The sequence below is a fragment of the Labrus mixtus genome, chromosome 12, assembly GCF_963584025.1.
Source record: "Labrus mixtus chromosome 12, fLabMix1.1, whole genome shotgun sequence".
NCBI classification, from domain to species: domain Eukaryota; kingdom Metazoa; phylum Chordata; class Actinopteri; order Labriformes; family Labridae; genus Labrus; species Labrus mixtus.
The window spans coordinates 15,362,942-15,389,943 of NC_083623.1; the positions used below are offsets into that span (position 1 = coordinate 15,362,942).

The 27,002-nt window shown below is 38.7% G+C and overlaps 2 protein-coding genes across 2 annotated transcripts; one reads left to right on the forward strand and one right to left on the reverse strand.

The window, feature by feature from the left end:
• Positions 1 to 3,297: 3,297 nt before the first annotated feature.
• tmem63a (transmembrane protein 63A) lies at positions 3,298 to 14,373 on the reverse strand. Its single transcript, XM_061052245.1, has 23 exons — positions 14,240 to 14,373; positions 11,828 to 12,017; positions 11,645 to 11,724; positions 11,457 to 11,535; positions 11,112 to 11,149; positions 10,837 to 10,979; positions 10,405 to 10,456; positions 10,192 to 10,300; positions 9,913 to 9,983; positions 9,635 to 9,715; positions 9,342 to 9,459; positions 8,534 to 8,667; positions 8,038 to 8,178; positions 7,153 to 7,306; positions 6,876 to 6,982; positions 6,698 to 6,784; positions 6,419 to 6,484; positions 6,030 to 6,192; positions 5,598 to 5,703; positions 5,318 to 5,485; positions 4,874 to 4,989; positions 4,741 to 4,791; positions 3,298 to 4,522 (listed from the first exon to the last, which is right to left on the reverse strand). The coding sequence occupies exons 2-23, from the start codon at positions 11,990 to 11,992 to the stop codon at positions 4,382 to 4,384; spliced, it is 2,370 nt and encodes a 789-aa protein (XP_060908228.1). The 5' UTR covers positions 11,993 to 12,017; positions 14,240 to 14,373; the 3' UTR covers positions 3,298 to 4,381.
• Positions 14,374 to 16,200: 1,827 nt separating this feature from the next.
• On the forward strand, positions 16,201 to 22,077 carry LOC132985084 (G-protein coupled receptor family C group 6 member A-like). Its single transcript, XM_061052244.1, has 6 exons — positions 16,201 to 16,364; positions 16,870 to 16,988; positions 17,824 to 18,585; positions 19,632 to 19,850; positions 20,109 to 20,235; positions 20,406 to 22,077. Exons 1-6 carry the CDS (start codon positions 16,229 to 16,231, stop codon positions 21,563 to 21,565), a joined length of 2,523 nt encoding a protein of 840 aa, XP_060908227.1. The 5' UTR covers positions 16,201 to 16,228; the 3' UTR covers positions 21,566 to 22,077.
• Positions 22,078 to 27,002: the final 4,925 nt, after the last annotated feature.

Sequence of the window (27,002 nt, forward strand, 5' to 3'; positions counted from 1 at the left end):
ATTTCCATGCTTGCCTTTTCCCATGCCATACTGCGATTCTAGGACTCAGTATGTTGGCTGTATTTGTCCAAACAAAAGGGCCTCGGTCTGCAGTCACATGCTTCATCAGCAGTGGTGATTTCAGCTGTCTGGCCCACCGCCCTTCTGGCTAATGTAGTCCACCAACAGAAAAGAGAGGGAGAGTGGGGTGACTTTTCTACAGAGAACCTCACACAGAAGAGAGCACGTAAGGACGGCCCCTTACCAACCCATCTACTCACCCGCACAGACAAACACACTTTGAGCTTGTGGCTCAGGATGGCACATCATTAGAGTTGGCAGTCTAGGTGGAAGTTTTGGAGTTGGAAGACACTGAGCGACACACTAACATACACACACATACACACACCATTGCACTTCTGTTTCCCAATTGGCTGGGAAGGAAGTAATACTTGGAATGAAGCGGTCTGTTTCTGTCCTGGTCCCACTGCTCTGGGAAACTCACCTCCCAGGCGACCACCGTTGCCACGGCACTAATCCTGACGGACAAAAGATGGGAGTGCCACAGAGCACGATGCTGCCAGATGCTCTCATTGGTTGGCAGCGTCCCACGCGATGCTGGGATTGGCCGGTTCTGTGTTTATATACAAATTGGAGCAGCCAGAGGTCACATCCATCGATCTTGGTGGTGACATGAAGGAAACCTGACCTCAAAACCTACCTCTAAAGGAGTTTAATTCGTGTTTGATATACACACGCACACACACGCACACACACACACCCACACACACACCCACACCCACACACACACACAAACATAGCAGCTCTTTCCTAAGTTCAGTGGCCTGGGAGTGCAGCATTAAGTGAATGCTGAGAGAGTGGGAGTGAAGTGACTAAATAATAGTGTCTGTGGTATACAAAAGCACAGACGACAACAATACCAAGAATGCAAAGAGGGCAATGAGTTCAGTGGGTTGCACACCTACACACTAAAGTCGCAGAGGTTTTGGATTAACACTGGATAAATATTTTGATCTGGAGTAAGGCCTGCTGTTTAAAGTAGTAAAACTGTACAGGCTAAAGGTTTGCTGTTTGACCTAGGGTGCCCTTTTATAAACAATGGGTTTTAGGAAACCTAAGGCAATATGTGATTTATACTCATACTTAAATAAAATTGACTCGATCTGGATCATGAGTTAATTCTTAACTTCCTTTTTTATAAACTCTTTCTCTTAGGCACACTTTCACACTATAGATTGACACCACTGTATAGTATGTGCAGTAAATATGTAGCTACCACCAACAGATGGTTAGCTTATGTGGGCAGATGGAAATAGTTAACAAAACGCTGTAGTAAGGTAACATTCCACCTAAAAGCCCATCTAAACCTTTCAAATTTCACGTTTGTTTACTTTGTATAGCAATGAAAGTGTAAATATGACATGTTTAGGTTTTTATAGTAGGATATAGGCTACTGTACAAGCTAAGCTAACAGCATGCTAGCTAAAGCTTGATATTAACCATAAGATGCTAATTAGTGGAATTATAGTAAATTTAGGATCCCTAATATTTGGATATTGTCAAAGAAAGGGCTCAAGGTCACAGGTTTTCTTACTTGGACCATGTTATTCCTAACCGAGTATCTCTATGGGCAATTACTCAGAGTTACAAGAATAAGGTCAGTAGGCTACAGATACTCAGAATATATCTGTGTGAAAATCTTAGTATCTTAGTGACCTATTTGGACAAGAGATGCACCAAACCTCACCCAGTTTGCCTGTAATTGAATCAAACTTCTGATCACACGCTCACACACCCAGTACTAGAAAGTCCAAGAACGATATGGGCCAAAACTGAGCCAGTGAATCTGAGGTGTGCGTAATATCAGTTCAAAGCTGTGTGTGTGTGTGTGTGTGTGTGTGTGTGATCTTGGAGCTGTGTGATGTAGTCCTGGCAGCTGCTGCTGGACAGAGCTGCTTCCCAGGCTGCTGCACCTTCAACATCTACATCCCTCCTTCTCCACCGAACCCGCAGAGGACTTTCTTTTCCAAACAGTAAGGGCATTAGAAAAACACACATTTTTAACACACAACCCATAGACATAACATTAGGTGTCTAATATTAAACTCTCATCTCTTTCCCAGCTCATCCTTGTCGCCACATGAGGATATCTGCAAGTTATTAGTGCCTTGACCCTGCACAGCTTTTTCATGCAACTCCGTTGAGGTATGTCTGTTCAAATGTATCTTCTAGTCTCTTTGCATGGGAGTCATGCAGTGTATGTGATTATTATTTTTTAACAAAAAACTATATTTATTCTGTGGGTTTTAATATTCATTTTAAAATACTAGGGGCCGGTAGTACCTCTTAAGAAAGTATCTATTGCTTAATCACAAACAAACAGATACACACCCAAATTAAATAATAGTGACCAAGATTGTTTTGTAATGCATCCTTTTCAGATATTGCGTACATGTCTTTTTTTCCCCTATATTTGCTGATATGAAATGTATTCTTACAGAGTATACAAAGTGGAATAAAAATGCTTCGTGTGGTTTAGAATTGCTGTCATGATGTAGAGCATCCCAGCAGAGCAACAATCTATTGACATTTCATAATGTTGTTAAAAGTTCTATAATGTTTTCTGTTTAGAAATAAGCCTTTCAAGTGTCCGAACAGTGTGGTGAAAAAGGTGCATAGTTGAAAATGTACTTTATCTGCCTCCATAATGCTAATCAGTATACCACCCACTAAAATTTGTGTATGTATCAGTGTCAAAAGGCCCACATCGACTAAACAGTTTTACTAGCAACCCATCTTTAGTACACTGGGATATTTATGTATGTAGTCTGTGTGCTTGAGCCATAAAAAAGCCCATGACTACGCTTTTAGGAAGCACTACAGTGCTATTGTTATTGATTTCTGTATTCATTTCAGGGACTTTTATTCATATTCATTTCCCATATCTAACAACTGTGCTAATGACTAAAGCATGTTACAAGCCCTCCAATAGTAACATAGGTCTCTCTCAGCTGAGGTGGGTACTTCTGGTGAAAAAAAGAAAAGGGGGCAGAAAAAAAGAGTAGGCAAAGGAAAGTGAAGAGAAAGGGAGACAACAGTGACAGATCAGGTGAGGAGGTGGAGCTACTAGAATTGTCGACCAGTGAAGTGGCTCATACCAATGTCAGGATAAGTTAGAAATCCTCACTGCAACACTGTGTGCGTTTGTCCTCTTTCACTACTGTGTGAATATTTCAGAGGTTAAACTACCCAAGTGCAGCTCAACAGTGCCCCCAAATGACACCACACGCACATTACTGCAACGTTTTTCCAGTTTATATTTGTTCAACTGATACTGTTGACATTTACCCCGCATACAAAGCTATGACTGGGTTCCTATACACATATGCAACCAGTAGACATCATATCTATTAAACCTTAACAGTCACCAACCACTGTACAGTAACATTCCTTCATTCCAGTTAGGATTAAGTTCCTAGTTAAAAGGCACATTTAAAAAAGCAGTAAAACAAAAAGTCAATGTACCAGTACATTAAATACAAATAAATCTTGACCTGTTTTAAGCATTTCTTCATTATTGGAATAGCGTCTGTATCTGATCTTAAACAAGAATGAAAATTATGGCTCTGACCATTGTTGATCAAATTTGGTTGCAACTCCTTCCATACTCTCACAAATTCTTGTTCTTTTGTCTCATTACAACAGCACAGACAGTAAACTTTAGTTAGTAAACAGTAGACAGGGTTCTCCTCTCTTCTCACAAGTTTCATAATTAACATTAGGCAATAAGTTATTCCCTTGGCATATGTTGTCCTCTGGTATCAAAAAAGACACTGTGAAGTAATCGAAACCTGATAAAGAATAGAAAACTCTGCTTGTCCACTTTTTTGGCTGCAGTGTCACAGGCGTGATTTTCTTCTTCTGCTAAGTAATTAGCTTTGGCGTGTGCAAAAAATAAGAATTTCAGGAATTGTATGCAACCATTAAGGCATATTTTAAAAAAGGACATTTCAGACACAGACATTACTCGGGAAAAGTTGTTTCCATCAGAGAGGTCTCATTAAATACTATGGCGGGAAACAGAAGGCAAAGCAGGCTTATCATAAATGTGCACGCTTTGTTGATTAAGTGCAAACAATAATTCAAATTCAACACGTTGTCCTTCATGATACTCTTGACTCATAGTGTGTCTTCCTATCAGCAGGAAAAGTTTGACAATCCTGATCGTTGTTATACACTACTATTACCATCTTGAGATGATCTCTCAGCGGGACAGGCTGAGATGAAATCAAACTTCCATGTTGAAATGATTGTTAAGGAAACAAATGAAAGATAAAGAGTCGTGGGCATCCTGACTCATCAGTGTTGGAAAAACACAGTTTCAGGCGTCTGACGTGCTTCCTTCCACGGGAGTAGGGCTGAAGGTCGGACTTCCCTCCGTAGAGCCGTACCCCTTCTCAGGTTTGACCTCCTGTGGGTTGCTGGCTGGGGATTTGGGGTTAAGCACTCTGGGGAGGTAGACCTGAAGTTTCCCCCCCCCAAAAAAAATAAAAAATAAAAAATAAAACATGAGTTGACTTGACTTGACAAGCTATGATGCATCAGATATTAACTTTGCAATCTGGAATGGCTTGTGAGGCAAAGGCTTATTGCAAAAACAGATGACCATAAACACAGATTTTCAGTATTCTGTTCAGAAAAATAAAGTGAATGTCAGTTTAAATTGACAAAGTACAGTACCGTGGTGCTATCCTCCGCTCCCTCTGCTGTATCCTGATCCTCATCTTTCGTCTGCAAAACATCCAAACAAAAACCCCATTAAATTTGAATGATGACAAAGAAGTGTACACTATGTAGTCAAACACAAGCTCACCTCATAGTTGTGTGGGCTGAGGTATTTGAAATGACCAAAGCAGGTGTAGCCAATGCAGATGAAGACAGTGATGAACAAGATGACCAGTGTGAATAAAGAGGTGGAAGCCCAGAAACCTGAAACGTCATACAAACAAAAAGATTCAACGGCACGCAGAGATTTTACCTACAGTGCTTTATCTAGCAGCATTGCAGCAATCATCTTCATGTTATTATGTAGCAAGTGAGGAAATGTTCATTTTTTCACTCTCAGCACAAATCTAAATGTAGAGAGAAACAAATTATTTTCCAGTTAAAAATTTCAATTCAAAAAGAATATAACACACGTATAGTGTCCAGAAAAGCACATTCTGACTCCAGGCTGAAGAACCTTCACAAAGTAAGGTTTAATTTTGCCTTGTTTTTAATAAAACTAGCAACTATAAATCCTGAATTTGTTTCTCACTTGTTCTGAGGACAGAGAAGAAGTAAAGCCATATCAGGCAGATGATGGGTGCAGCCAGAGCTTGATTGACAGCTGCCAGGTGGACCTGGCGGTCAAGGCGAGCAGGCAGGTAAGCAAAGTATATGTTGTGCTTGTCCACCAGGTGCTTCAGCATCATGTACAGCAGACCTTCAAACAAACAACACAGCTTTTAATTAAAAAAAAAAAACCCACCATGATAGTGACTGAGTATCCGCTGCAGTTGTGTATGAGTATATGTGCAGCCCCTTTCACTACTCACCAAAAGGCACAATAATAGGACATATGATGCTGTAGGCCAGAATGACAGTGAACACACACAAGCTCCAGCCGTACATGGCTCCATATTCAAACTCATACGCCTGGTTCTGTTAACAGATATCACAAAAAGGAAGTCGATTGAAATGTTTAAATCAGGCTGAGAAAAATAATCAAAACTACAAACTAAATATTCTCTTCTTCTATAGCTTTGATCCAATTTAAGTCTACATGAAAATATGTGGGTCTGTCTGGTGCTCGACCACTTACGAGTTAGTTAACTTTTTTAAATATCCTGCAACGTTTGGAGCAAGATATCTGTCTGTATAGATATCCATTTATAAAACAATAAATATGACAAACAGTTAAAATATAAAAATATAATATTGTGTACAATTTGAATTGCTCCAAAACGTTTTATAACCCCATAACAAACCTGTTTGACATATTTCCTTTCAGCCGCAGAGCGAGCAAACACCATACGAATGATGTAAAGCAATAACCCTGGCAACCGCAGCAAGTCCATCCCAGAGCCCACCAGGGCCGCTGTTATCACATAGTTGACAAAAAACGCTCCTTGGTCAGGTAAGAACACACACCTGATGTGAGAAAGGGAAAGGATAAAGAAAACATAAACTGAGTTAAACTAATGATGGAGATACGTTAATAAAAATGATACATTTAAGTTCAAACAAACCATTTTTAACTGCTGAAAAACTTTAATTATAAAAAAAACAACCAAAACTAGAATACATGCCAAAATATAAAACTGGATCACAAAAGTGTCACAAACAACGGTGGGTCAAACAAAGATGGATTACTTACTCAAACCTCAGTTTTCCACCAGAGAGAAACTCTTTATCGAACAGCCAGCGGAAAAACACAGCAAGACTAAAGAAGACACAAAAAATAATTGCTAAAAGTTAGGCTTGATTTTCTCTGAATCCACAAAAATACATGCTTCCATGTAAACTGCAAGTGACTATCAATGCCTCCTTTTTTCTGAAGTATGCCTGCTCTCCATAAAATGCAATATTTGACAACAGTGAAATTATAACAGCAAATGAAAAAGTGATCTTTGATTCAGGACAAACTATTCTTTACCTTGTGAGTCCGAGCGAGGGCAGGATAAGCACCATGAAGAGCAGAAAGAAGTACAACTTCCGCATCATACTCAGCTGCTCACTGGACCTGAGAGACAGATGCCACTCGATCAAAACATTTTCGATGCACACTGAAACCAATCACTGCACTGCCAATTTGTGTGTTTGTGTGTGTTTACCTGCTCCAGTGTGCCTCTCCCAGTGTGGAATAGTAGACTATGGTGGGCAGCAGGGCAGAGAAAGCCCACAGCATGAGAGTGGGGAAGAACTGAGTGATAATTGGGCTCTTGAATTGAAAAACAAAAAAAACAATCAAACAGCAGATTAAAGCTTTGACAGAAATGTTGTGATGAGTCTGTGTGTGTGTGTGTGTGTGTGTGTGTGTGTGTGTGTGTGTGTGTGTGTGTGTGTGTGTGTGTGTGTGTGTGTGTGTGTGTGTAGATGTGGAAGGCTCACATTGAGATAGTAGATGGGCCTCGTAACATTGAACTTGTCCATGGTGCTGATGATGATGGTGGGAGTGGTGAGGAAGGTGAGCAGGAAGAAGAGGAAGAAGTTGATCATAACATAGCGGATGTACCAGGGGAAACCTCGCACGGAGAGATTGTCCCTGTAGGACAGAGAAAACAGGAAAAAGAAGCAACAGGACAGTTAGACGCAAAGAGGAGATGCAAAGAGCAATGTGTGGGTTACACTCTAATTTCTACAATTTTGCAAAAGATTTGGAGGATGGCATTTTTCACCCTAAAGATTACTATGAGAATATGTTTTCTGGCTGATCCAGGGTTGAAGTATAGCTGATCCTGAACAGACTCTTCTTCTTCTATTTAATAGCCTGCTATTGTTGCAGTGCTGCTCTCCTAAATGACCAGCAGAATCTACAATGAAAACCTCTCCTAAATTTGTGATTAAAATTAGACTTTTCTTACAAAAAACATGAGCCCTATTTAGTCTGCCATTTCAATTTGCAATATGTTTGTCTTTGTGGTGTTTCGCCTTGAGTCTGAATGTCCCGGAGGCGTAACGGGGGGACAAAGTGATCCCCCCCTCTGTATCGTCTTCACAGGTAGAAACAGGACCGCTACGGAGGTGAGACGGTTTCAGCAGAGATGGTTTCAGCAGAGCGAGCACAGCGCTGTGTGTTTGTGCATGTCTGAATGTGTTTGTATGTGGAGCACCATTTGGCCATTAGAATATCGTAAAAAAAAACAACCACGTGACTCAACTACATAATAATTCAAGTGACTTGTTTCCAAGCCAAAAAGACCCCAGTTACATCAAAAATACGTCTTATGATCTGCATGGAGCTCACACAGTGTAAAGTGTCGTTTCAGGTCTTACCAAAACACATTTTTGGGATGCGGTGCAAAGTTGACTCGCCACTTGCTCACTTTCAGACTTTCACAATTTGATGAAGGCTGGCGCTCCCTCCCACAGCAGCGTGTGCCGCCACAGTCGAGTGCGTTGAAGTCTTTCAGAATTCTGAGGTGAGTAAACGACAGCTGTTAGTGATACACATTAACCAATATTTTGCAATACTGGTTGCCTAAAGCCCTGCTTCCAGTAAAGCAAATCATGTGTTGACAATAAAACCAAGAGATCAATGAACTGATCAGGCCAGAGGAACAAGCACAGTCAGCTGACTCAATGCTGCCAGGCAGTTATCACTGGTACAAACTGGATGCCAACTCAGCATAATAAAATAACTGGTTGCATTGCTGCTGGACTGGATTGTTAAATTATGTGTCAGGTAGCACAGACAGTACAGTTTTTGCATTTAATGGCATTTAACTATGGCTTAACTCACAGAAAAAGACACCTTTACATTGATACTCACAGCTTGGCCATAGCCTCCGTCTGCAAGGTAACAAAGGCTATCCCCAGGGGGCGCTCTGGCACCAGTTCTACCTGCATCCTCACTTCTTGCAGCAGGTCTTTTTCTTTAGCACTGTAATACTCTATTGCATCAACCTGAAGAAATTCACACAAACACACACAAAGATGAATGGCTTAAGTGGAAGCAACTTTATTCAGAAGCTACTTCAGAAGAAGTATTTATATGTCCTCTATTTACGTGAATAAAACTGATTCTACATTTTTATCTCCACATGATTTGAGTAAGTTATAATTCACTCATGAAAAAACGTATGTAGGAGCCATGTTTAGGGAGTGCAAACACAAATTATTCCAGCAGATGTCGCCTTTAGGTTAAGGTGATATATATAGGTAAGAACTATCACTGGGGTGTCAGGTGTTGCTAGACGGGGAGCAATTACACTTTTTTGACCGCTGTACGCCACGCTAAGAGGTAACAGGAGTGAATGGAAATGGAAATGTCTGGATTATTGTTTGAACAGCTCACATGTGACATTAATCAAGACAACGATGGAATGAGAAATAAATATTCCCAAACGAAGAAGATATTGGACTGTCTTATTTCAAATTCTTATGCTCAGGAGTGAAGCCGGCAAGCGCGTCAATTAATAGGCTGGATTAGCCCGTCTATGTAGCCCCTCAGTGCTTTAAATTTTAGGCGCTATAACGTAAACAATGTATTTTTTTCCAAACCTAGATTGTAACATTCAATATAAAAAGTTAAAACTATGCTACATGAAGCCGTCACCTTATCATCTGTTTTCTCTCACCTTCCCTGATTGGCTGCAGCAGCAGAGTTGACCACACAGGCGGGGGTTAATCAGCTCACGATTCCCTGTTGTCTCTAAGAAACGCTCATAAAAGCGAAGGTTTTTTCCAGCTCGTATCCTGTAGTTAAAAAATAACGACAATAGAAATAGAAGTCAGATTAACTTAAATACATTGTAAAGAAATGTATGAACTCTTGAGCAATGTGCTGGTTGATATGATTCAGTGGCCATGCTCACGGCACAGATCGATATCGATATGATGACATTTATTAAAGTGACCTATGATTCCTTACCTTTCTTTATCAAGGTGCATGAGCTTGGCCACGTCGTAGCCCAGAGTCACAGCACACACTCGACAGGTTGGATACGCCTCTCTATACAAACACAAAACCAAACTTTAGCTCAACTGAATTTTTGAAGCTCTTTTCATTCAGACACTCAGCCTGGAGTGCATCACTTAGGGACAAACAGATGAAAATCAAAATGAAAACACAAATTGACAACCATGGAAAATATTTTTTTGAGGACTAATAATAATTTACACCATTAAATTATAGAATAATTCACTCACATGAAATGGGTCTTTACAGCATCCTCTGTTGCTGTTTTAGGGACTGAACACACAAACAAAGTGTTCCTGGCCTGCAAACAAAACAACACAGTGACAGAATAGTTGAAACACTGTGATCTGGAAAGGCTTTTCATTATGCACTGGACTCCTCAAGGTGCAATCTGATGTAAAACAAGTCATGTGGAAACCGTTTTGGACACGTGAATTTGGGGAGACCTAGTGTGCAAGCCCGACACTTTAATGAAAACACATCTTGTTGTGTAGTATTCAGAGACTCACTGTCTCTCTGCGCATGCCTTTGATTTGTGATGTGTGATGTCGCAGCAGAAAAACCGTCAGGACCAGGTACAGGACTGCAAACACTGTATGCAGCCATAACAAGTTGTTTCTAGAATCAAAAACCATACCCCAAGAAGCATTTTGTTATGACCAAAACATTCAACTTTTTTTTTCCAAATACAAAATGTATATCCAAGCAGTGACAGTAGTTACCCTGCCTGAAGATTCCCAATAGTTGTTCTTCCAAAACTCTGTGGATTATTACCTGAAGAAAAACCAAACATATTCACACAAAAGAAAACATATGTACAATTAGAAGAAATGAAATAAGAAGAGACAAGAAGATAAGTTTAAAAAAACAACTGCAACAAGAACATTTGACAAGAACAAGAACCTAAACACCTTGTTTCAACAATCAACCAATCAAATGTACTGTGATAAAATGACACACTTTATTTTTAAAACAATAAATGAAACAGACTTAGTTTACACCTGGTCCACAATCTGTATGTAACAGACTGAATGAAATGTGTCTTACTGGAACTATAGCACACATTTGTTGTCCTCACCATTATAACATTTCTTTAAGTTGGGCTTTTGTTGTTTTTTTTTACTTCAAAGGCAGAGAAGAGTGTAAAAACATACCCAACAGGTCTCCGCTCAGGTTGACAGGAAGTATGATTCCGAGGGAGGTGACAGTTATAACCATCAGCAGGCCGATCAGGTGACGCTGAAAGGACAGGTAGTGAACAGCATCCATGCCACATCTGGCTTTTATTTTTTCTTCACTGAAACACAAACACACACAATAAGCGGAATAAACACATGCCTCATATATACAAATTAAAAAACAGTTTTTACTGAGTAAACAGATAAGACTGTGCTGAGCACAAAAGACAACAAACTACTGAGTCACTCACTCCATTCTGAGGATGTAAGGCAGCCAAGAGCAGAATCCCTAAACAGAGAGAGAGATATTTTAGACACAACTCATATATGATAAATCTTTAAGGAATATGTAGTTAGTACCATGGTCCACACTGTAGTCTTCCAAAGGCAACATGAAACTAAAATTTTAAAAAATAGCACGTCAAATCTGTGAAACAAAAAGGATCTGAAAGCCTTGTTATGTGTGGCTAAAAATGATCTAAAGCACATTTAGAGGAAGCCTTTAAAAAGCAGAGGTGTTGGTAATGATATTATAAATGTATAAACGGATAATATTTGAATACTGAATGTTGCACTTAAACTATTGGCAAACATACCAATTCATACTCAGGGTCCTCCACGCTGGACACAATTGAAGACATGCGTCCATAGCGACGGTGTTTTGATCCAACAAACCTGAAATGCAAAGTTCAGTGTCAACTACAAATTAGGAAAAAAACACAAACAAAAAGAAAAGATAACCAAATAAAAAAACCAACAAAAGAAAGTGAGTAAATGAACTGACCCCTCTTTGTCTGCAACTAATGCCAGACGCCCGTAGTCCCAGAACTTCCTCCTGATGATGGCGAAAAGGATCAGCAACACCTGCAGGTAGCAAAAAAATAATACCACTCAGCTGTCACATTAATCATAACACATTTCACATATTTACTACATTTACTACACAGACAGACAGACAGAAACAAACCAGGAAGACAGAGAAATCTAGTAGTAGCACAACAGGCACTCCTCCAAAGTTGAGTGCGTTTAGTACAGTGTTCTGAGAGGAGCCGTAGCAGCTAGTGTTGTCCGGAAAGCTAGAGGTACCATTCCTGACCAGCAGGGGCCACTGCTCCCACCACTGGGAAGACATCACTGGGGTGGCACCAGATGTTTGCCTGCAGATAATGATTGAAGTATTTAAATGTAGGAGAGAAAAGTACTCCTTGGGCAAATGCTTGTTCAACACAGTGAAAAGAAAAATCAAAAGGCTTCAAGAAAGAGTTATTTGCATAAACAGTCAATCTGTCAATAAAATGTCAGAATTTTGTTTTATGTAGGTCCACCTTACCGAGAGCCCTAGCCCTAAATCCTTCAAAATTCTATTAATAATACAAAAAGTTACAAAATAACAAACAAAAAGGGACCAGATCCTTAAATACCTGGAGCTAGAACCAGACAATTTTTAAATTATCAAAATTGTAGGCGATACATTTTATGCATTAAGAGACTTATTATTAGAACAAAACTCTTTTCTGTATTGTGTGTCACATTGGAGAGGAAAGCATAAGACAACGATCAGCAAAGGAAGAATATGTTAACAATATAAGGAACTAAATCAAGTGGCTCAAAAAATGACCTGCAGATGATCTGAAGTTTGAATGATTAATCTATCTGAACCATGGCGTGAAGTGTTTTGTACATATTTCAGGCCTTAGAAGTACTTTAAATTAGGCTGCAAGTACTAACTTGTTTTTAATGTATTAACATCAATTATCAATGTATAAAGTTAGTAAATGTCAAAACAAATTTAATGCTGATTTGTTTGGTTAATTGTTGTGTGAAAATTATTTGTTTTTAGTTAAGTGTTAGTTTTCTGTCTTATTTCAACAAAGTATTTTAAGCAATGTCTTAACAAAAATAAATAAATAAAATACTGTATAAGGGGAAAACGTTTTAACTTCTGCAGTCACAGAACTCATCCAAAATTTTTTAACTGATGTGCTGGAGACAAATTGTCCCTCAGTGTGTTTGTGTCAAAGAAGAAAACTAAGGCCATTTTCTCTATTCTTTAATTCTAGCCTATTTCAGTTAGTTGTGTTTTTTATAATACTTTTTTTGTAATAACGATAATAACCGTGTTCCCAACAACCAAGCTGCTTGTTTGTCACAGAACAACACTCTTCACACCAAAGGAGGAACTAAGTTCTTTTTGGCTGAAACTGGTCACAGTGAGAAGAACCCAATGCTCTTGGTTCCAGTTGCGATTGCAGTTGTGTGTACCTAATGGAAATAACCTGCTATATTCTAAAACATAAATAATGGTAATTTTTTCTCATAATGCAGCAGAATGGCCCCTTTCTGGAGTTACTTATTATTTAAAATATCCTTGGATTAATTTTAATGTGTAAGCAGCTTTTTGTAGCTAGCAGAACTGAAGCTAGTATTGATTACTTTATACATTGTTGGGTGATTTATTCTGTAACAATGCACTGTGTTTTGCCAACGTGATATAGCAAATAAGAATTTTCCATGTCTATATAGAAGTAGGCTAATAAACACAATATTTGGATATGAATTGCAGTGAAGCAAGTAAGAAGTATCATAGAATTTTTTTTTTTTTAAGTAAAGTATAGGTAGTCTACTTTAAATGTGTAGGCTGGTCGAGTTATTACACGTAGTTGCATTACATCATTGCTTGATTGATATCTTGAAGTGTAGCATCATTATAATGGTCTCTTCTGATGTACACACCAACATCAGGCTTTGTTTGTCAAGCTCAACCAGGCCTTTCCCGGAAGCAAAGATGAACTGACTGACAGTAAATGTGTTGCTTTCAATGCGTGTCAAACCCGCACGCCACAAGTCATTAGCAGTGCTCTCGCGCCCCACCTCCCCCGGAAATAGACTGACACGCTCTGAGTCACGCGGGTGAAGTTATGGGTTAAAATGTAAGATTTAACCTCTGAATGTTGTTTGTTAGCCATGTCATTAAAACAAATTGTAAGCCTAAAGGGTCACAAAAAGTAGATAATGACAAAAAAACTGATGTAAGATAATTTTCCAGCTGTTATCTTGACGTCAGGTGTTTGTGTCGGAAGTACACGGTGAAGCCTTTTATGTTCTGAACAGCTGTTTGAGACTCACTGAGCTTTGTGGCGATATGGTGTTTAATTCAACTAATAATAGCTTACTGTGTTAAGTTGAACAGGCAAACTACAGTGAAGCTGCTAGCCCACACATAAAGATTACTAATAAGACACAGAAGAGTTTGCTTAAGTTACTCAGTCAACACTCTTTGTAAACACCGACTACGGAACTTAAAATACTTCTCTTCATATCACAAGAATCGCGATTTGAAAGCAAACCATGTTCGCATGTGGCATGGAGACTGTCTTACCTGTATGCTTGTTCGTTATTCCTCCAGGAGTAAACTTATTTCCTCTGTAAATACTGTAAATATGTTTCACTTCGTCTCCGCTCTCTTCCCCCTTTATGTTTTGCGCATGCGCAAGCGAAGAGACCTGAGCAGGCTGCTGTCTCGTGCTCTGAGAGTTGCAATCCTCGAGCTGCTGAAGGAGAAACAGAAGCGGGGAACACCCACCTCCTTTCTCCTGGGAACTTTAAACAATAAAATGGGCACAAGTGCTGAAGTAAGCTACGTATTGATATAGACTGTGTTTGTCTCTTTTTCTCATGTCTGTGCTTTCTTTTTGGGTTTGTCTTATATTTCTTTTTTGCTGCTGCCATTTTGGCCAGGCCTTGCTCGAAAAAGAGGTCATTTGATCTCAAGCAATTCTGCCTGGTAAAATAAAGGTAAAATAAAAAATAGGCCTTTTTTACACTAAAAAGTGTAAAGGCTATTGGGATAAGGAAGCCGACAACAACACTAAAAGTTTTTCAAAGCGAATAGTAGGCCTACATTAAAGGCTACATATAGCGGCATTTGGATTATGAGGCAACTTGGATAATTGGCTATTTGAATTGAAGCAGTTGAGTAGCTCCCTTTAATAATATACTGTTTTACAGTTTCACTTTCGCATGATCAGTTCCTGAAAATAAGGCTGTTTGTCAAAACTCTTACAAAATCAGAAGTCATAGCCTATCCTACAATACCTAATACTTATTTTTTTACATTTTTTGCATCATGTGAACTCATGCAATTGGAAAAATCTCCTTATTCTCAAAACCTATATGCTGAACAGCTGAACTCAAAACCTATATGCTGAACTCCTGTAAGCACATCAATATATGAAATATGGTGACAAATGTGAGGCTAATTCATTTGGCCTGTCAGTTAACAACACAGATAGAGCCAGTCATTTTAAGTATAGCTGCATACTTTCTGTAAAACAGTATGATTTCTGTCAGATTTTTGCCTATTTTGGTGGGTAAACAAAGTCATGGGAAATGAGCCAACAGAAACAAGGAAATGCATTGGTTGGCAGCCTATAAGCAAATCACCTGGTGTAATTACGCACATGAACGAAGATCATAACATATTTAACAATGAGGATGACAGAGCTGGCTTTATCACACCCTGCAGTTGTTTGGAATTGTACTGTCTAACTTCTTTGGTAACATTTTTTTTATTTCTTCACACCTTCAGTTTGACGAGATGCTATTAATATACAAAACTGGGGGAACAGAAAAAGCTTGATGAAGAGCGCTTGAAATGTCACTGTGCTAAACTCAATAATTAGACATTGGCGCTGTTTTGAGTTTATTTCTGATAGTGCTCCCTTCAGGCTCAGTAACTGCTCTCATTTGTAACTATGAGCATGCATAGTCCTTTGTTTTAAGCCAGTCAATATGTTCAGCAAGTTCCATGTAATCACTGTCATGTTACCAAAGGTGTAGCCTCGTCATTTTATCAGGAAGAGAGCCAAGACAACATTTTTTACATTCCCGATAGGTTAGCCAAAGTGACGCCCCATGACATTGGTGAGAAAAATAGCAAGATATGATAAGGTACCACATTGGAGAGGTGTTCCCGTATGAAATTTGAGAGAAGATATAAGAAATGAGAGGCACTTTAAAGCAGACTTGAGGCATCTAAAAGAACAAAAAAAATGAAGCAGTTCTATGGTTTCTACATCTTTGCCTCAGTTTTACTCAATCAGTTGTGTATCACCACAGGTTCTGATGCTGCCACTGCTCCAGGTGACATTATTATTGGTGGATTATTCCCAATCCATGAAAGCATTGATGAAACCATATACAGTGATGAAGGGATCTGTAACAGGTTTGTGATTTTAATGAGTTGTTATGCATGTTATGACTCTCCACGATGTGTTGTAAAAGTGATTGTAAAAGTGGGGTGAATAAGGATGTAATATGTCAAATCGTATCACACAGGTTCCACTTACCTCGGCTGGTGCAATCTCTGATGATGGTACACGCGGTGGAGGAGGTAAATAGAAGGGGGGAGTTGGGGAACCTAACCCTGGGATATCGTATAGTGGACTCCTGCTCTGATGTTACCACTTCCCTGAGAAACACCTTGTCCTTTATGAAACGAAACAGTAAGTAAAGTTAGAAAGAAAAAATATTTGGTTCTTTTTTGTGATAAACACAAGAGTTAGGTTTTACTTTGATTTTTCTCTGTCTTTTATTTTCCTGTTACTTTTCATTTTTGTCATGATGATCATTCTTTCTCTAAATATCTTACCTTCTGCATGCTCTGTGGAAAAGTTAAAAACATGATAAATAACACATATTCGATCAATGTCTTTTAATTTATGAAAAAAAATATCATCCTTGATACTTTGCTGTCTGCCCTTGACTAGAAAATCCTCCATATAAAGCAAATATCCAATGTTTAAATATATATATTTATTAAAATTAATGAATATTACAATTTTTCAATTTCATTTATTAAGCTTTTCTTGTTGATGATGAGTATGTTCTCCTTTGAACTAAAGACACCTCGATTTGAATGGGAATGGAATCAATAGCAAGATTTTGATATATAAAACTTTTTCAGCTATTAAAATTCACATTTTGACATGTGCTTTTATACAGCACCAGATACTTGTACAGGTGGTGCAGAGCAGCCCTCCCCACCTGTGTTGGCTGCTGTTGGTGCTTACTACTCAGAGATATCCATCCCGGTTACAAGGCAACTCAACTTGGAAAACATCCCACTGGTACGACTGAGCTTAAAGACATTGGATGATTCATTTGGGATCATACTTTTGGATGAAAAGCTTGACACCAATCATGTCTGTGCCATGATCTTAGATGCTGAATTTGTAATTGCACTGAGTGTTCAATTATTACTTTTAAATATCAATCAATCAATCTTTATTTGTATTGCAAGTCATAACAAATGTTACTTCAAAACATTTTACAAAAAGAGCAGTTCTAAACCATACTCTATTATATTATTAACAAAGACTAATCCACCATGAGCACAGCACTTGGCAGCATTTACAGTGGCAAGGAACAGGCAGAAACCTTGAGCAGACTCATGATGAAAGGGCGTCTGCAGCAAACTATCGATTTACAGCGAGTCTATGACAAATATTATTAAACAATTATTTTAAAAAAGCCACCTTTCAAAATCACTCAAGTCTGGAAAATTACTCATTTAATTGCACATCAAATACATAATGGAAAATCATATTAATATTGAGGATCAGGAAGGAAAACTCTAATTTAATATTTTGTTTTCCTTTCATTACATTTCTTGTTTATTGTATTTGAATATTTTTTAACTTTGGGTAGTGTAACCTCACATGCTATCACAGAGCTTGCCAGCTGATTGGTATAAATATAAATATGGTTGTGGTCCCAACTTCTTCAATCTTCTGATCCCAAGGGTCCCAAACATTGTATTACCAAAACATAGTGTGGCATGGAGTAAGTTTGAAAGCTTGTCTTCTTGTCCTTGTTGCTCCTCAAGGCAGACAAAGTTTCCACATATGTATGTCACTGCTGTTATTTCTACAATCTAACTGATTCTTTCTGCTTTTTCCACAGATTAGTTACGGTTCAACTTGTGGTCAACTCAGTGACAAAACCCGTTTCCCCAGCTTTATGAGGACAGTACCAGAAGATGATCACCAAGTTCGTGCCATCATCCATATTTTAAAAAGCCACAACTGGACCTGGGTTGGTTTAGTGGCAACTGATAGTGAAGCCGGCCGCTATGCAGTTGAACGCCTCCAGAAACATGCAAAAAACAACAAAATCTGCTTTGCCTTCACCAGCATTCTTCCAGAGGCTCTGGTCGACAATTCGCTAGATGATTGCATCAATGAGACAGTCAAAAGCATCACTGAAAAAAAGCACGTGAAGGTCATTGTGTCCTTTGCCAAAGCTTACCATATGATGTACCTTTTCGGAAGGCTTCTCAAGGATCCACGAGGAAGGGGGAAAGTTTGGGTGGCGAGTGATAATTGGTCGGAATCAGCTGAAGTGCTGGGAAACCATACTTTGAGTGATGTGGGAAAAGTCTTTGGGCTCATACTTAAATCTGGAAACATAACCAGGTTTAGGCAGTATCTTACAAATCTTGATGTAAACCCTGACCATCATAACAACAATACATTCTTGTATAATTATTTGATGAGAAGACGGATGGAGAGAAAGCCAAATGACACAGCCAATGAAGAATTAATGAGGATGATATATCCATCTCTAGTCAATGTGGAGTTGGCAGTTAGCGCTATTGCTCAGGCTGTTGCAGACCTCTGTGTCAACAGGGACTGTAGGACAACCCAGAGATTACAGCCCTTGGAGGTAAATATACTCAAACCTGACACACACAAGTACCTAACATGTACTTTTATGTAAACATTATTTTTATATTCAGAATGGGTGTCTTGAAAAACTTATACACATAACACTGTGTTTTGGTGTTGGCAGCTGTTGTTAGTATATAACCTCTAATAACCCAATGAGCACTTCCTGCGTTCTAAATGACAGAGAGATATGGCCAGGGAACCTTCTTGATCATTTAGCAGCCAAAGGGACAGATACTCAGGAGTTAATGGATAGTTCAAATACCAAAATGAGATTGGAAAGTAAACTTGTATTGTCTTAGCAATGTAACTCACTAGCTAGTAGTTACACCACCGAAAGTTTTGTAGTAACAGTACGTGTGAGTTCAGGCGGTTAGGTTTGAAACCAATGCATGACTTGCTCGCTAGCTCACTAGTAAGTAGGATAACCTTAAAAATGAGAGGTATAATGAGAAAGGAGCCACAGGTCGCTCCTTTCCCGCATGTCATTCCCCACTCTCTCTCTCCCTGAAAAAAAAAGAAAGGCAAATATGTATGTGATTATGTCTTCTCCATTTTCCCATGATATCAAGTTATGTTCAGTTGTTTTCTTGTTATCTTGACATATTGATCTTGTACTGAGTGCTCCAAAATTGAGTGAATAAAATGTAAGCATGCATGGCCACTTAGGATTTCCATAAATGTAAGCCCATGGAAATAGAAACATTGTCCTCATACATATTATGATATTATCTAGAAAATTCTCTTTACCAATCAAATTACAATATATTTCCTTTAATCAACCTAAAAACCATAACCTTCATGCCCATTTCTGAAACCAAGGAAATGTTGCTCCTTATCTGCTGAATTTAGTAGATAACCACTGTAGACCAATAGACCACTGTTTGCTAACAACACGCTGTATAAATTTTACAGATAATATGACTCTGATCCCAAGAAAAAAACACTGACTGTAGATTAAAAATATAAAATAGATTGCTTGAAAGTCAGGTGAAAAATTAAATATGATTTTCAGACTCAGTTTTCAACACTTTCCTTTTTCAGTTAAGAAAAGCCTTAAGGAAAGCAACGTTCCATATGGATGGAAAAAACTACAGTTTTGACCGCAGGGGTGACCTCAACACAGGATATGATGTAGTCCTGTGGAAGCAGACTTCACTAACCTTTTTGGACACAAACTACATGGTTGCTCATTATCACATTCAAAACAAGAATCTGACTTTCATCTCAGGAAAAACATTACAAGATTTCGAAAGTGTCACAGTAAGTTTGCCTACCCTATAAGCATTACTTTACTCTTATTTATTTCTGCATTTCTTTTGTTTGTCTCTTCGTTTTCTACAGTACATGTTAGCATTTTGTGACATAAGGATTAGCTTTGTGATAATGTGAGCAGTCTAATTCACAGTCTTTGTTAAAGCATAGCTTTGCTGTAGACTTTCACTGGTTGTTTTTATGTTCTTCCTATTCCTATATACATTTACCCAAAAAGTGAATGATGAGGATCCTTTCTTTTCCCAGGCAGATGTGATATCCAGGTGCTCAAACAGCTGTTCTCCAGGCTACAAGAAGCATTCAGCACCGGAGCAGCCTGATTGCTGTTATGAATGCCACATATGTCCCATGGAATACTATTCCAACACCACTGGTGTGTATCAGACTCAAGTAATCACCAGTAACATTGATGGCATGCACAATCCTATAAAGAACAAAACAAAATCATGATCCATCAAGACTTATCACAAAAGCACCGCAAGTATAAAGAAGAGCATACATCCAACTTTTAGATTCTCATGAACATTTGTCCTGTGTCTGCAGATTCCTTGGAGTGCCATCCGTGTAACACTACCACTGAATACGTTTCCAGTAGAAATGACAGTTGTCTCCAAAAGAAAACTGTCTTCATGTTTTGGGATGATATTTATCATCAAATACTGTTGGCATTTGCTGCTCTAGGAGTAGTGCTTACCTTCATTGTTGGGATCATCTTCCTCGCACGCTGGAATACTCCTGTTGTTCGTGCATCGGTTGGCCCAATCTGCCTCCTCCTTCTCTTCTCACTGATTAGCACGTTTGCGAGTGTGCCATTATTTGGTGGTAAACCCAAGCTTTGGCAGTGCCAAGCTCGGCAGGTATTTTTTGGCTTAAGCTTCACTTTAAGTGTTTCCTGCGTCATGGTCAAGTCATTCAAGATTATCATGGCCTTTGAGTTTGACCCCAGCATCCAGAGAGTCCTGAAGAAGCTCTATCAGCCTTACATTATTATTGCATTCTGCTTGTTGGGTCAAGTTCTTATCTGTGCCCTGTGGCTCGCCCTCAAGTCTCCAAAACCCAATTGGAAGAAGTCGTTAAACAGTAAGGAACGCCTATTCATGTGCAATGAGACTTCCTTTCCTGCATTTGGAGCCATGTTAAGCTATATTGGTCTTTTAGCTCTCATCTGCTTTGGTATTGCTTTTAAGGGCAGAAAGCTGCCACAGAGTTACAATGATGCAAAGTTCATTACCTTTAGTATGCTGATTTACTTCATCTGTTGGATCATATTTGGCCCAGTGTATCACAATGTTACAGACAAGTACCTCCCAGCAGTGGAGATGGTTGTCATTCTCCTATCAGCATACGGCATCCTGTTCTGTCAGTTCATCACAAAGTGTTATATTATTCTGTTCAAACAGAAAGCAAACACACAGAGCGCCTTCCGCCGAGATGTTAGAAATTTTACCTCGGGTGGCACTATCGATGAGAACGATGGTCATTTTGTCTCATCTTCATTGAACTTGGAAGGGATCGAAAACCCTGCTTTATATGTTGAGGCGCCGATGTCAAATCCACAGAGTGATCAAAGCCTGTGCATGAGCGCTGATATGCCATCATGCTCTCTTTCTCAAACCTCGAAATCACAACTCACTAGGTGCCATAATGACCACAATGTCAACAATAAGAAACAGTTAGGGAGATTTTTCAGTATGCCAGTTTAAACTTAATAGTGATGGACAATAGTTTTAAATCTATTTCAATGTTTGTAACCGCAACAGAAAAGTAATGGTTCAAGTATAATGAGGGCGTCTCAAAGAATCTAAAACGAAACTCTTGGCTGGCTCAAGATTTTTAATAAGCAGTGATTGTTTTTCTTTTAAATGTTGAAAAAAGTCAACATACAACAACAAGTCAACAACATTTTTATTTAATTGTCATTCGCTTTAACTGCCTCTTGACACCTGCCTGTTGTAATTCTCTTATTCCTGTTATTTGCATTTATATTATTTTTGGACTCTCTGTTTGGCCCCTCTGTTGATGTCTGTTCTCTTGTTGTCATGAGTTTATGTATTTGCTTTGTCTGCCAAAGCACTTTGTAAACATTTGTTTTTTTAAGTAAATAAATGTATTATTATTATTATGACAAACAGAAGCCAATTTTTTTTTTTAACTCTACTGGGATCTATTGGGATATCAAGATAACCAAACACAATAAATAAAAATATACACATTTTATTTTCTTATTTATTTCCACAGTTTACAAATTAGTGCACACGGATTTGCAATCTGTGCGCACGGTTTCATAAATTGTATTGCAAATCATTTTATGGTGGACAGTGTAGGAAATAACCTCAAGTGAGCATCAGTTTTTGCTAGCCTATAAATATTTTCTTGTACTTTGGTACGATTTCAGAATAATGTTATATTGGAAGTATTTCAGGACAAAAATGACCACAACTGTATGATTTTGGTTACTAAGTTTTGAGATGTTTATTAGTATAAATGATTAAGTTAACAATGTCATTTGTCAGATTTAAACTTTGAGCATGTTTTGAGACAATTATTGTAAGATTGAAGAACTTTACTGGATAGATAAGTGGTTTATAAAACTGCAGTGGCTTGTATCTGAACCTGAGGAAACTTAAACAGAGAATTCATCATTTATTAAAAAAATGGAAACATCCTTTTTTTTAAATGTGATTATTAACTGGTGTTTTACTATTGCAATGCAAATATAACATTCTGGCAATTTGATAGCAGTTGTTACATTACTCATAATGAAATGATCAGGACACATTACACTTTTAGAGCTCATCAGAAGCTGATTTATGACTCATGGTCCTTTGAAACTATTAAATATGTTCCCTTCGGTAACAATTCTTCAGAATAAAGGGAGAACCTGCTTTTCTTGATCTTCTTACTTTCGTCCAAACATGTGATTACAAGAGGTGTTTGATTTCTGTGCTCCATGTGAGGCAAACAGAGATAACACATTAACAAGACAGTTAAAGAAAAGGTCAACATGACAATTGGGTTTCACTGTTGCAGCAGAAACTCACAAGTTATCGCCTTTGGAAAAATCATTTCATGAGAGCCGCAGTGATGGCTCAGTGAAATCAAAACACAACCAAAGCTGCAGACATTCCTCTCAGTAGGCACAGTAGCACTGGCTACCATAAATAGACACATCCAAAGCAGAAAAGTATGTCAACCCTACTTTCAACCCAGCTCTTCTACGCTGCTGTTTCTGTCTCATCTGATCAGTAATTGGTCAGTACTGTGCTGTGAGATTCAAACAAAAATGAGCATAACATCGGACATAGCAGAGAGAATATGAAATGTTCCACATTTGAGACATCACAGAAGAGGCGTTGTAGTTTTTGTAGGACAGAGCATTGCTAACCAATGTCACGGGCACCCTATCAGATGTGCCAGTAGTCAAATTAACGAATCCAATGCAATTAGTCATTCAATTTAGTGTGCGATTCTATGGTTTCTCTTCTCTGAATGTGTATCTCACCCTGCACTCTCTCGCTCCTTTCTTGCTCTGGTTTTCTATTATGGGGTTTTCTGTTTATCTGTTGTGCTCTTGACTGTTCATTTCTGCTTCCCATGTCTTGCTGTGTGTGTTTATGTGTGTCTCACCTGTGTGTAAATGTCAGTGTTGTCAGTGTGTACACGCCAATCTACCTTTGTGTGTGTGTGTGTGTGTGTGTGTGTGTGTGTGTGTGTGTGTGTGTGTGTGTGTGTGTGTGTGTGTGTGTGTGTGTGTGTGTGTGTGTGTGTGTGTCTGTCTCTGTCTCTGTTCATGCCTCACTGTGGGACGCGTTGATTAGCGCTCGCCGCGGCTCAGCTCCCAGCTGTCCTTGCGGCGGGCTGCTGATTGAAACCAATCAGGCTTGCGATGGCCCCATCGCAGTGACCCCTCACCCCTCCCACCCCCGGCCTAATCACCTGCTGATTGGCCCACGCAGGGCCCCCTCCCGTCGGCACGGAAGGTTAATTTGACCGGTGGATGGAGGCTCCAGGAGGGAATAGGAACGTGCGCTGGATGATATTGCATGGATATAGCCCACCTGTCAATCAAAGCCACTTAATGGGAAGCGGCGAGGGAAACACTGACAACCAGGGAGGAAGAGAGAGAGGAAGGTAAGAAGGAAAGGAAACGAGGAACGAAAATGCCTCTTAGACTCAGCTTTAGTTTTGTATTCCCTGAAGAAAATCCTCACTCACGGTAAACTTGCAAGCTTTTGCACGACGCATTTTGGTTTTCTTCAGCAAGTGGAATTAGCCAAATTAATAAAATATTAAATATTAAAAATAGGCTGCACCACACATGACTACAAGATGAAGCTAACACGTAGGTCTAGTTAGTAGCTTAATATTCAGTAGACTATTTATGAAAAGTATACAATCAAAGAAAAACTAAAATTTTGTAGATAATATTCCATGAAGTAGGAAACCCATTTGACTTGAATATCCATTAAGGTTACAGTTTTTCACTATATTGTAAAAACACAGTTCCTGAAACTAGGGCCCTGTTTGTTAATTCTCCAACGAAAAATGTACGACATATAGGCTACACTAAATACAAAACATCTTGCATCTCTTGCGAAAGCAAGGACTATATTCAAAACCATACAAACTCTACTGAAAATGATACTTTTGTATCCAAACTTTAGTTTTCCCAAATGTTTAAACCCATTTCCAGAAACTGTGGCACAATTTCTTAAAACTCACTCCTTTGTCAAACTCCACAAACGTCTTGCAAAATGAAACACAAAACCACGTTCTGTCTCCTCAAAACAGATTATTTCCACCAAAACAATACACGCAGCTATTCTATTCTTATCACTTCCAGCATATACGATCATCAAATAAACACAAATGTGATCAATTGGAAACACCATCAAAAGTGTTCATGTTTGTTTGGGCTTTATGCTGCAATGTTACATATTCAAATGCGCACAAGTGTGTGGAAATAAGTTTCCTTTTTATCGTTTTGGTGAAGTATAGGGGTTTTTTTGTCCCTAAAAAGAATGTACAGTACTACATTGACATGCAACACAAATGTTACCTATTTTATGTAGTTTGCAGCCAAAGTCAGGGGGGATCTGAAGTTGTTAAAATTAGATTTTCTCATATTAACCAAAATAATGCAAACACTCGTACTGGAGAGTTTATTTATAGGTCAGTAGATAAAAGTGTGGGAAAAAATGTTGTTTCCTCACTCAAACACTACTCAGGTCAGCAGCACTTGTAATTCAGGTTACAATGACATCATTTAAAATGTATGCACATTTTATTTTACAGCAATGCATCTTTCATTTTCCATTCGGGTCCTGCAGGGCTCGGCTAGGGAAAAGGTTGGGAGCCATTGGTGTTTTCTGCATGAGATAACCTTGTTGTGATTTTTCACTACAGAAATATACTAACTGATTGGATACATATTATGGAAAAAAAACTCACAGGATTGGAATTCCTGAATAACACTTCAATTTAATTCTATCCAGGTTAAATTATATCCCACATCTCTTGTAGTGCAGAGTCTCTCCAGACGGTGGCAGTGTTGTTCTCAAAGAAAAAAGTTGCAACTTGTGTATGAAAAGGTCTGTTAATGGTAAGCAGCTTTATGATTATCTGCTTGGTTTGGACGCTTTATGTCTGTTTTTTGTTGATTTTAAAACTCTTTATACTTCATTGAATCTATATATTCTGTTTATAGTTATCAATATATACGTACCTTTGAGCTTCAAGGGTCATTCCTAATATTTGGAAAGAAGCTTGAAAAAATAAATAAATAAAATAGTCCTTCTCAGGAGGAGCACGTCTTTCACACAGTTCATCAGAGGTTGTATTTGGTTAAAAAAAGAAGCTCCAATCAATCTATTTATCTGATGATACGTCATTTATTTAATTTTTTTTTACATTTGAGGTTTGGTTTTTGATACTTTTAGTTCTAAGAAGTGTTGCACTTTACATTGTTCTAACTTGTAAAAGAAGTGTATACTCTTGTAACCCTCAGCATTTTGACAGCGACCCACACCTTCCCCCCACTCTGGGCCAACTCTCCTTATCCATGTCACTCCATACACTTTACGTGTGTGTGTGTGTGTGTGTGTGTGTGTGTGTGTGTGTGTGTGTGTGTGTTTGCATGCATACGTGTGTACATGAGCGTGTGTGTGAGTGCAGTTTGTGGCAGGTTCTTCTCCCTCCCAGTCTCTGGTGGGCAGAATAATGTTGCCGGATTACCATATCATTACCATGTCATTTCCATGTCATTATCGTACTTGTGCCTGCGATAGGGCTGTGTGTGTGTATGTGCGCGCACTCATGTTTGCACGTATCTGAACTTTGCATCAGATCTTCAACTGTTTCTCTTTGTGCTGCTCACAAACACACAAACACACACGCACACACACACACACAGTCCCCCATAGGACACACACTCCGACACACTCCCTCTGTTTTTCTCTGTCACAGACTTCATCTACATATCTGTGTCCCACACTCATGTAAGCACATCATACTTCTCAATAATCTGCTCCTCGTAATCCACACATCATTATTTGTTTGACTTTATCTTAATGCCAATTTAAGTTGACCTGTTGGTGAAAGGACATCAACAGCCAAGGTTTATTTTGGGAAAATGCATTAAGCAAATGTAATAAAAAAGAATTTGTTAAATTAAGATTCTAAACATTTATTTGAGTATAATAGAGATTAAACTTTTCTAAACCATTAAGAAGTTTGACAGAAATTCTTGGTTTTCAGTCGTCCATTTATGTCTTTTAGTCACCTTAAACGGAATTTATTATCAGTGAGATACAGTAGCTTTAACAGAAATATGGATTAGTTCACAAATGCGTATGTTGTTGCCAAACAGTGCTTGTTCAGTATTCTCCTTTTTAAAGTCTGTTGAAGGTTATTTTATGCTTCTGAGCTCCTTACTTTGCCTGAACTCCTTTCTAAAAGCTAACTTTGATCTCATTGGGAATATTCCTGTAAAAAAAAAAAAAAAAAAGGTTTAATAAAAAAGTGGGCGCCGGTGATGGTTAGTGGTTTGAGGCGATAGTTCTACAAGTGGGTGGTGCTGGGTTCGAATCCCACCTGGGGCTCCCTTCCCGCATGCCATCCCCCCCCCTCTTCCTCTCTCTC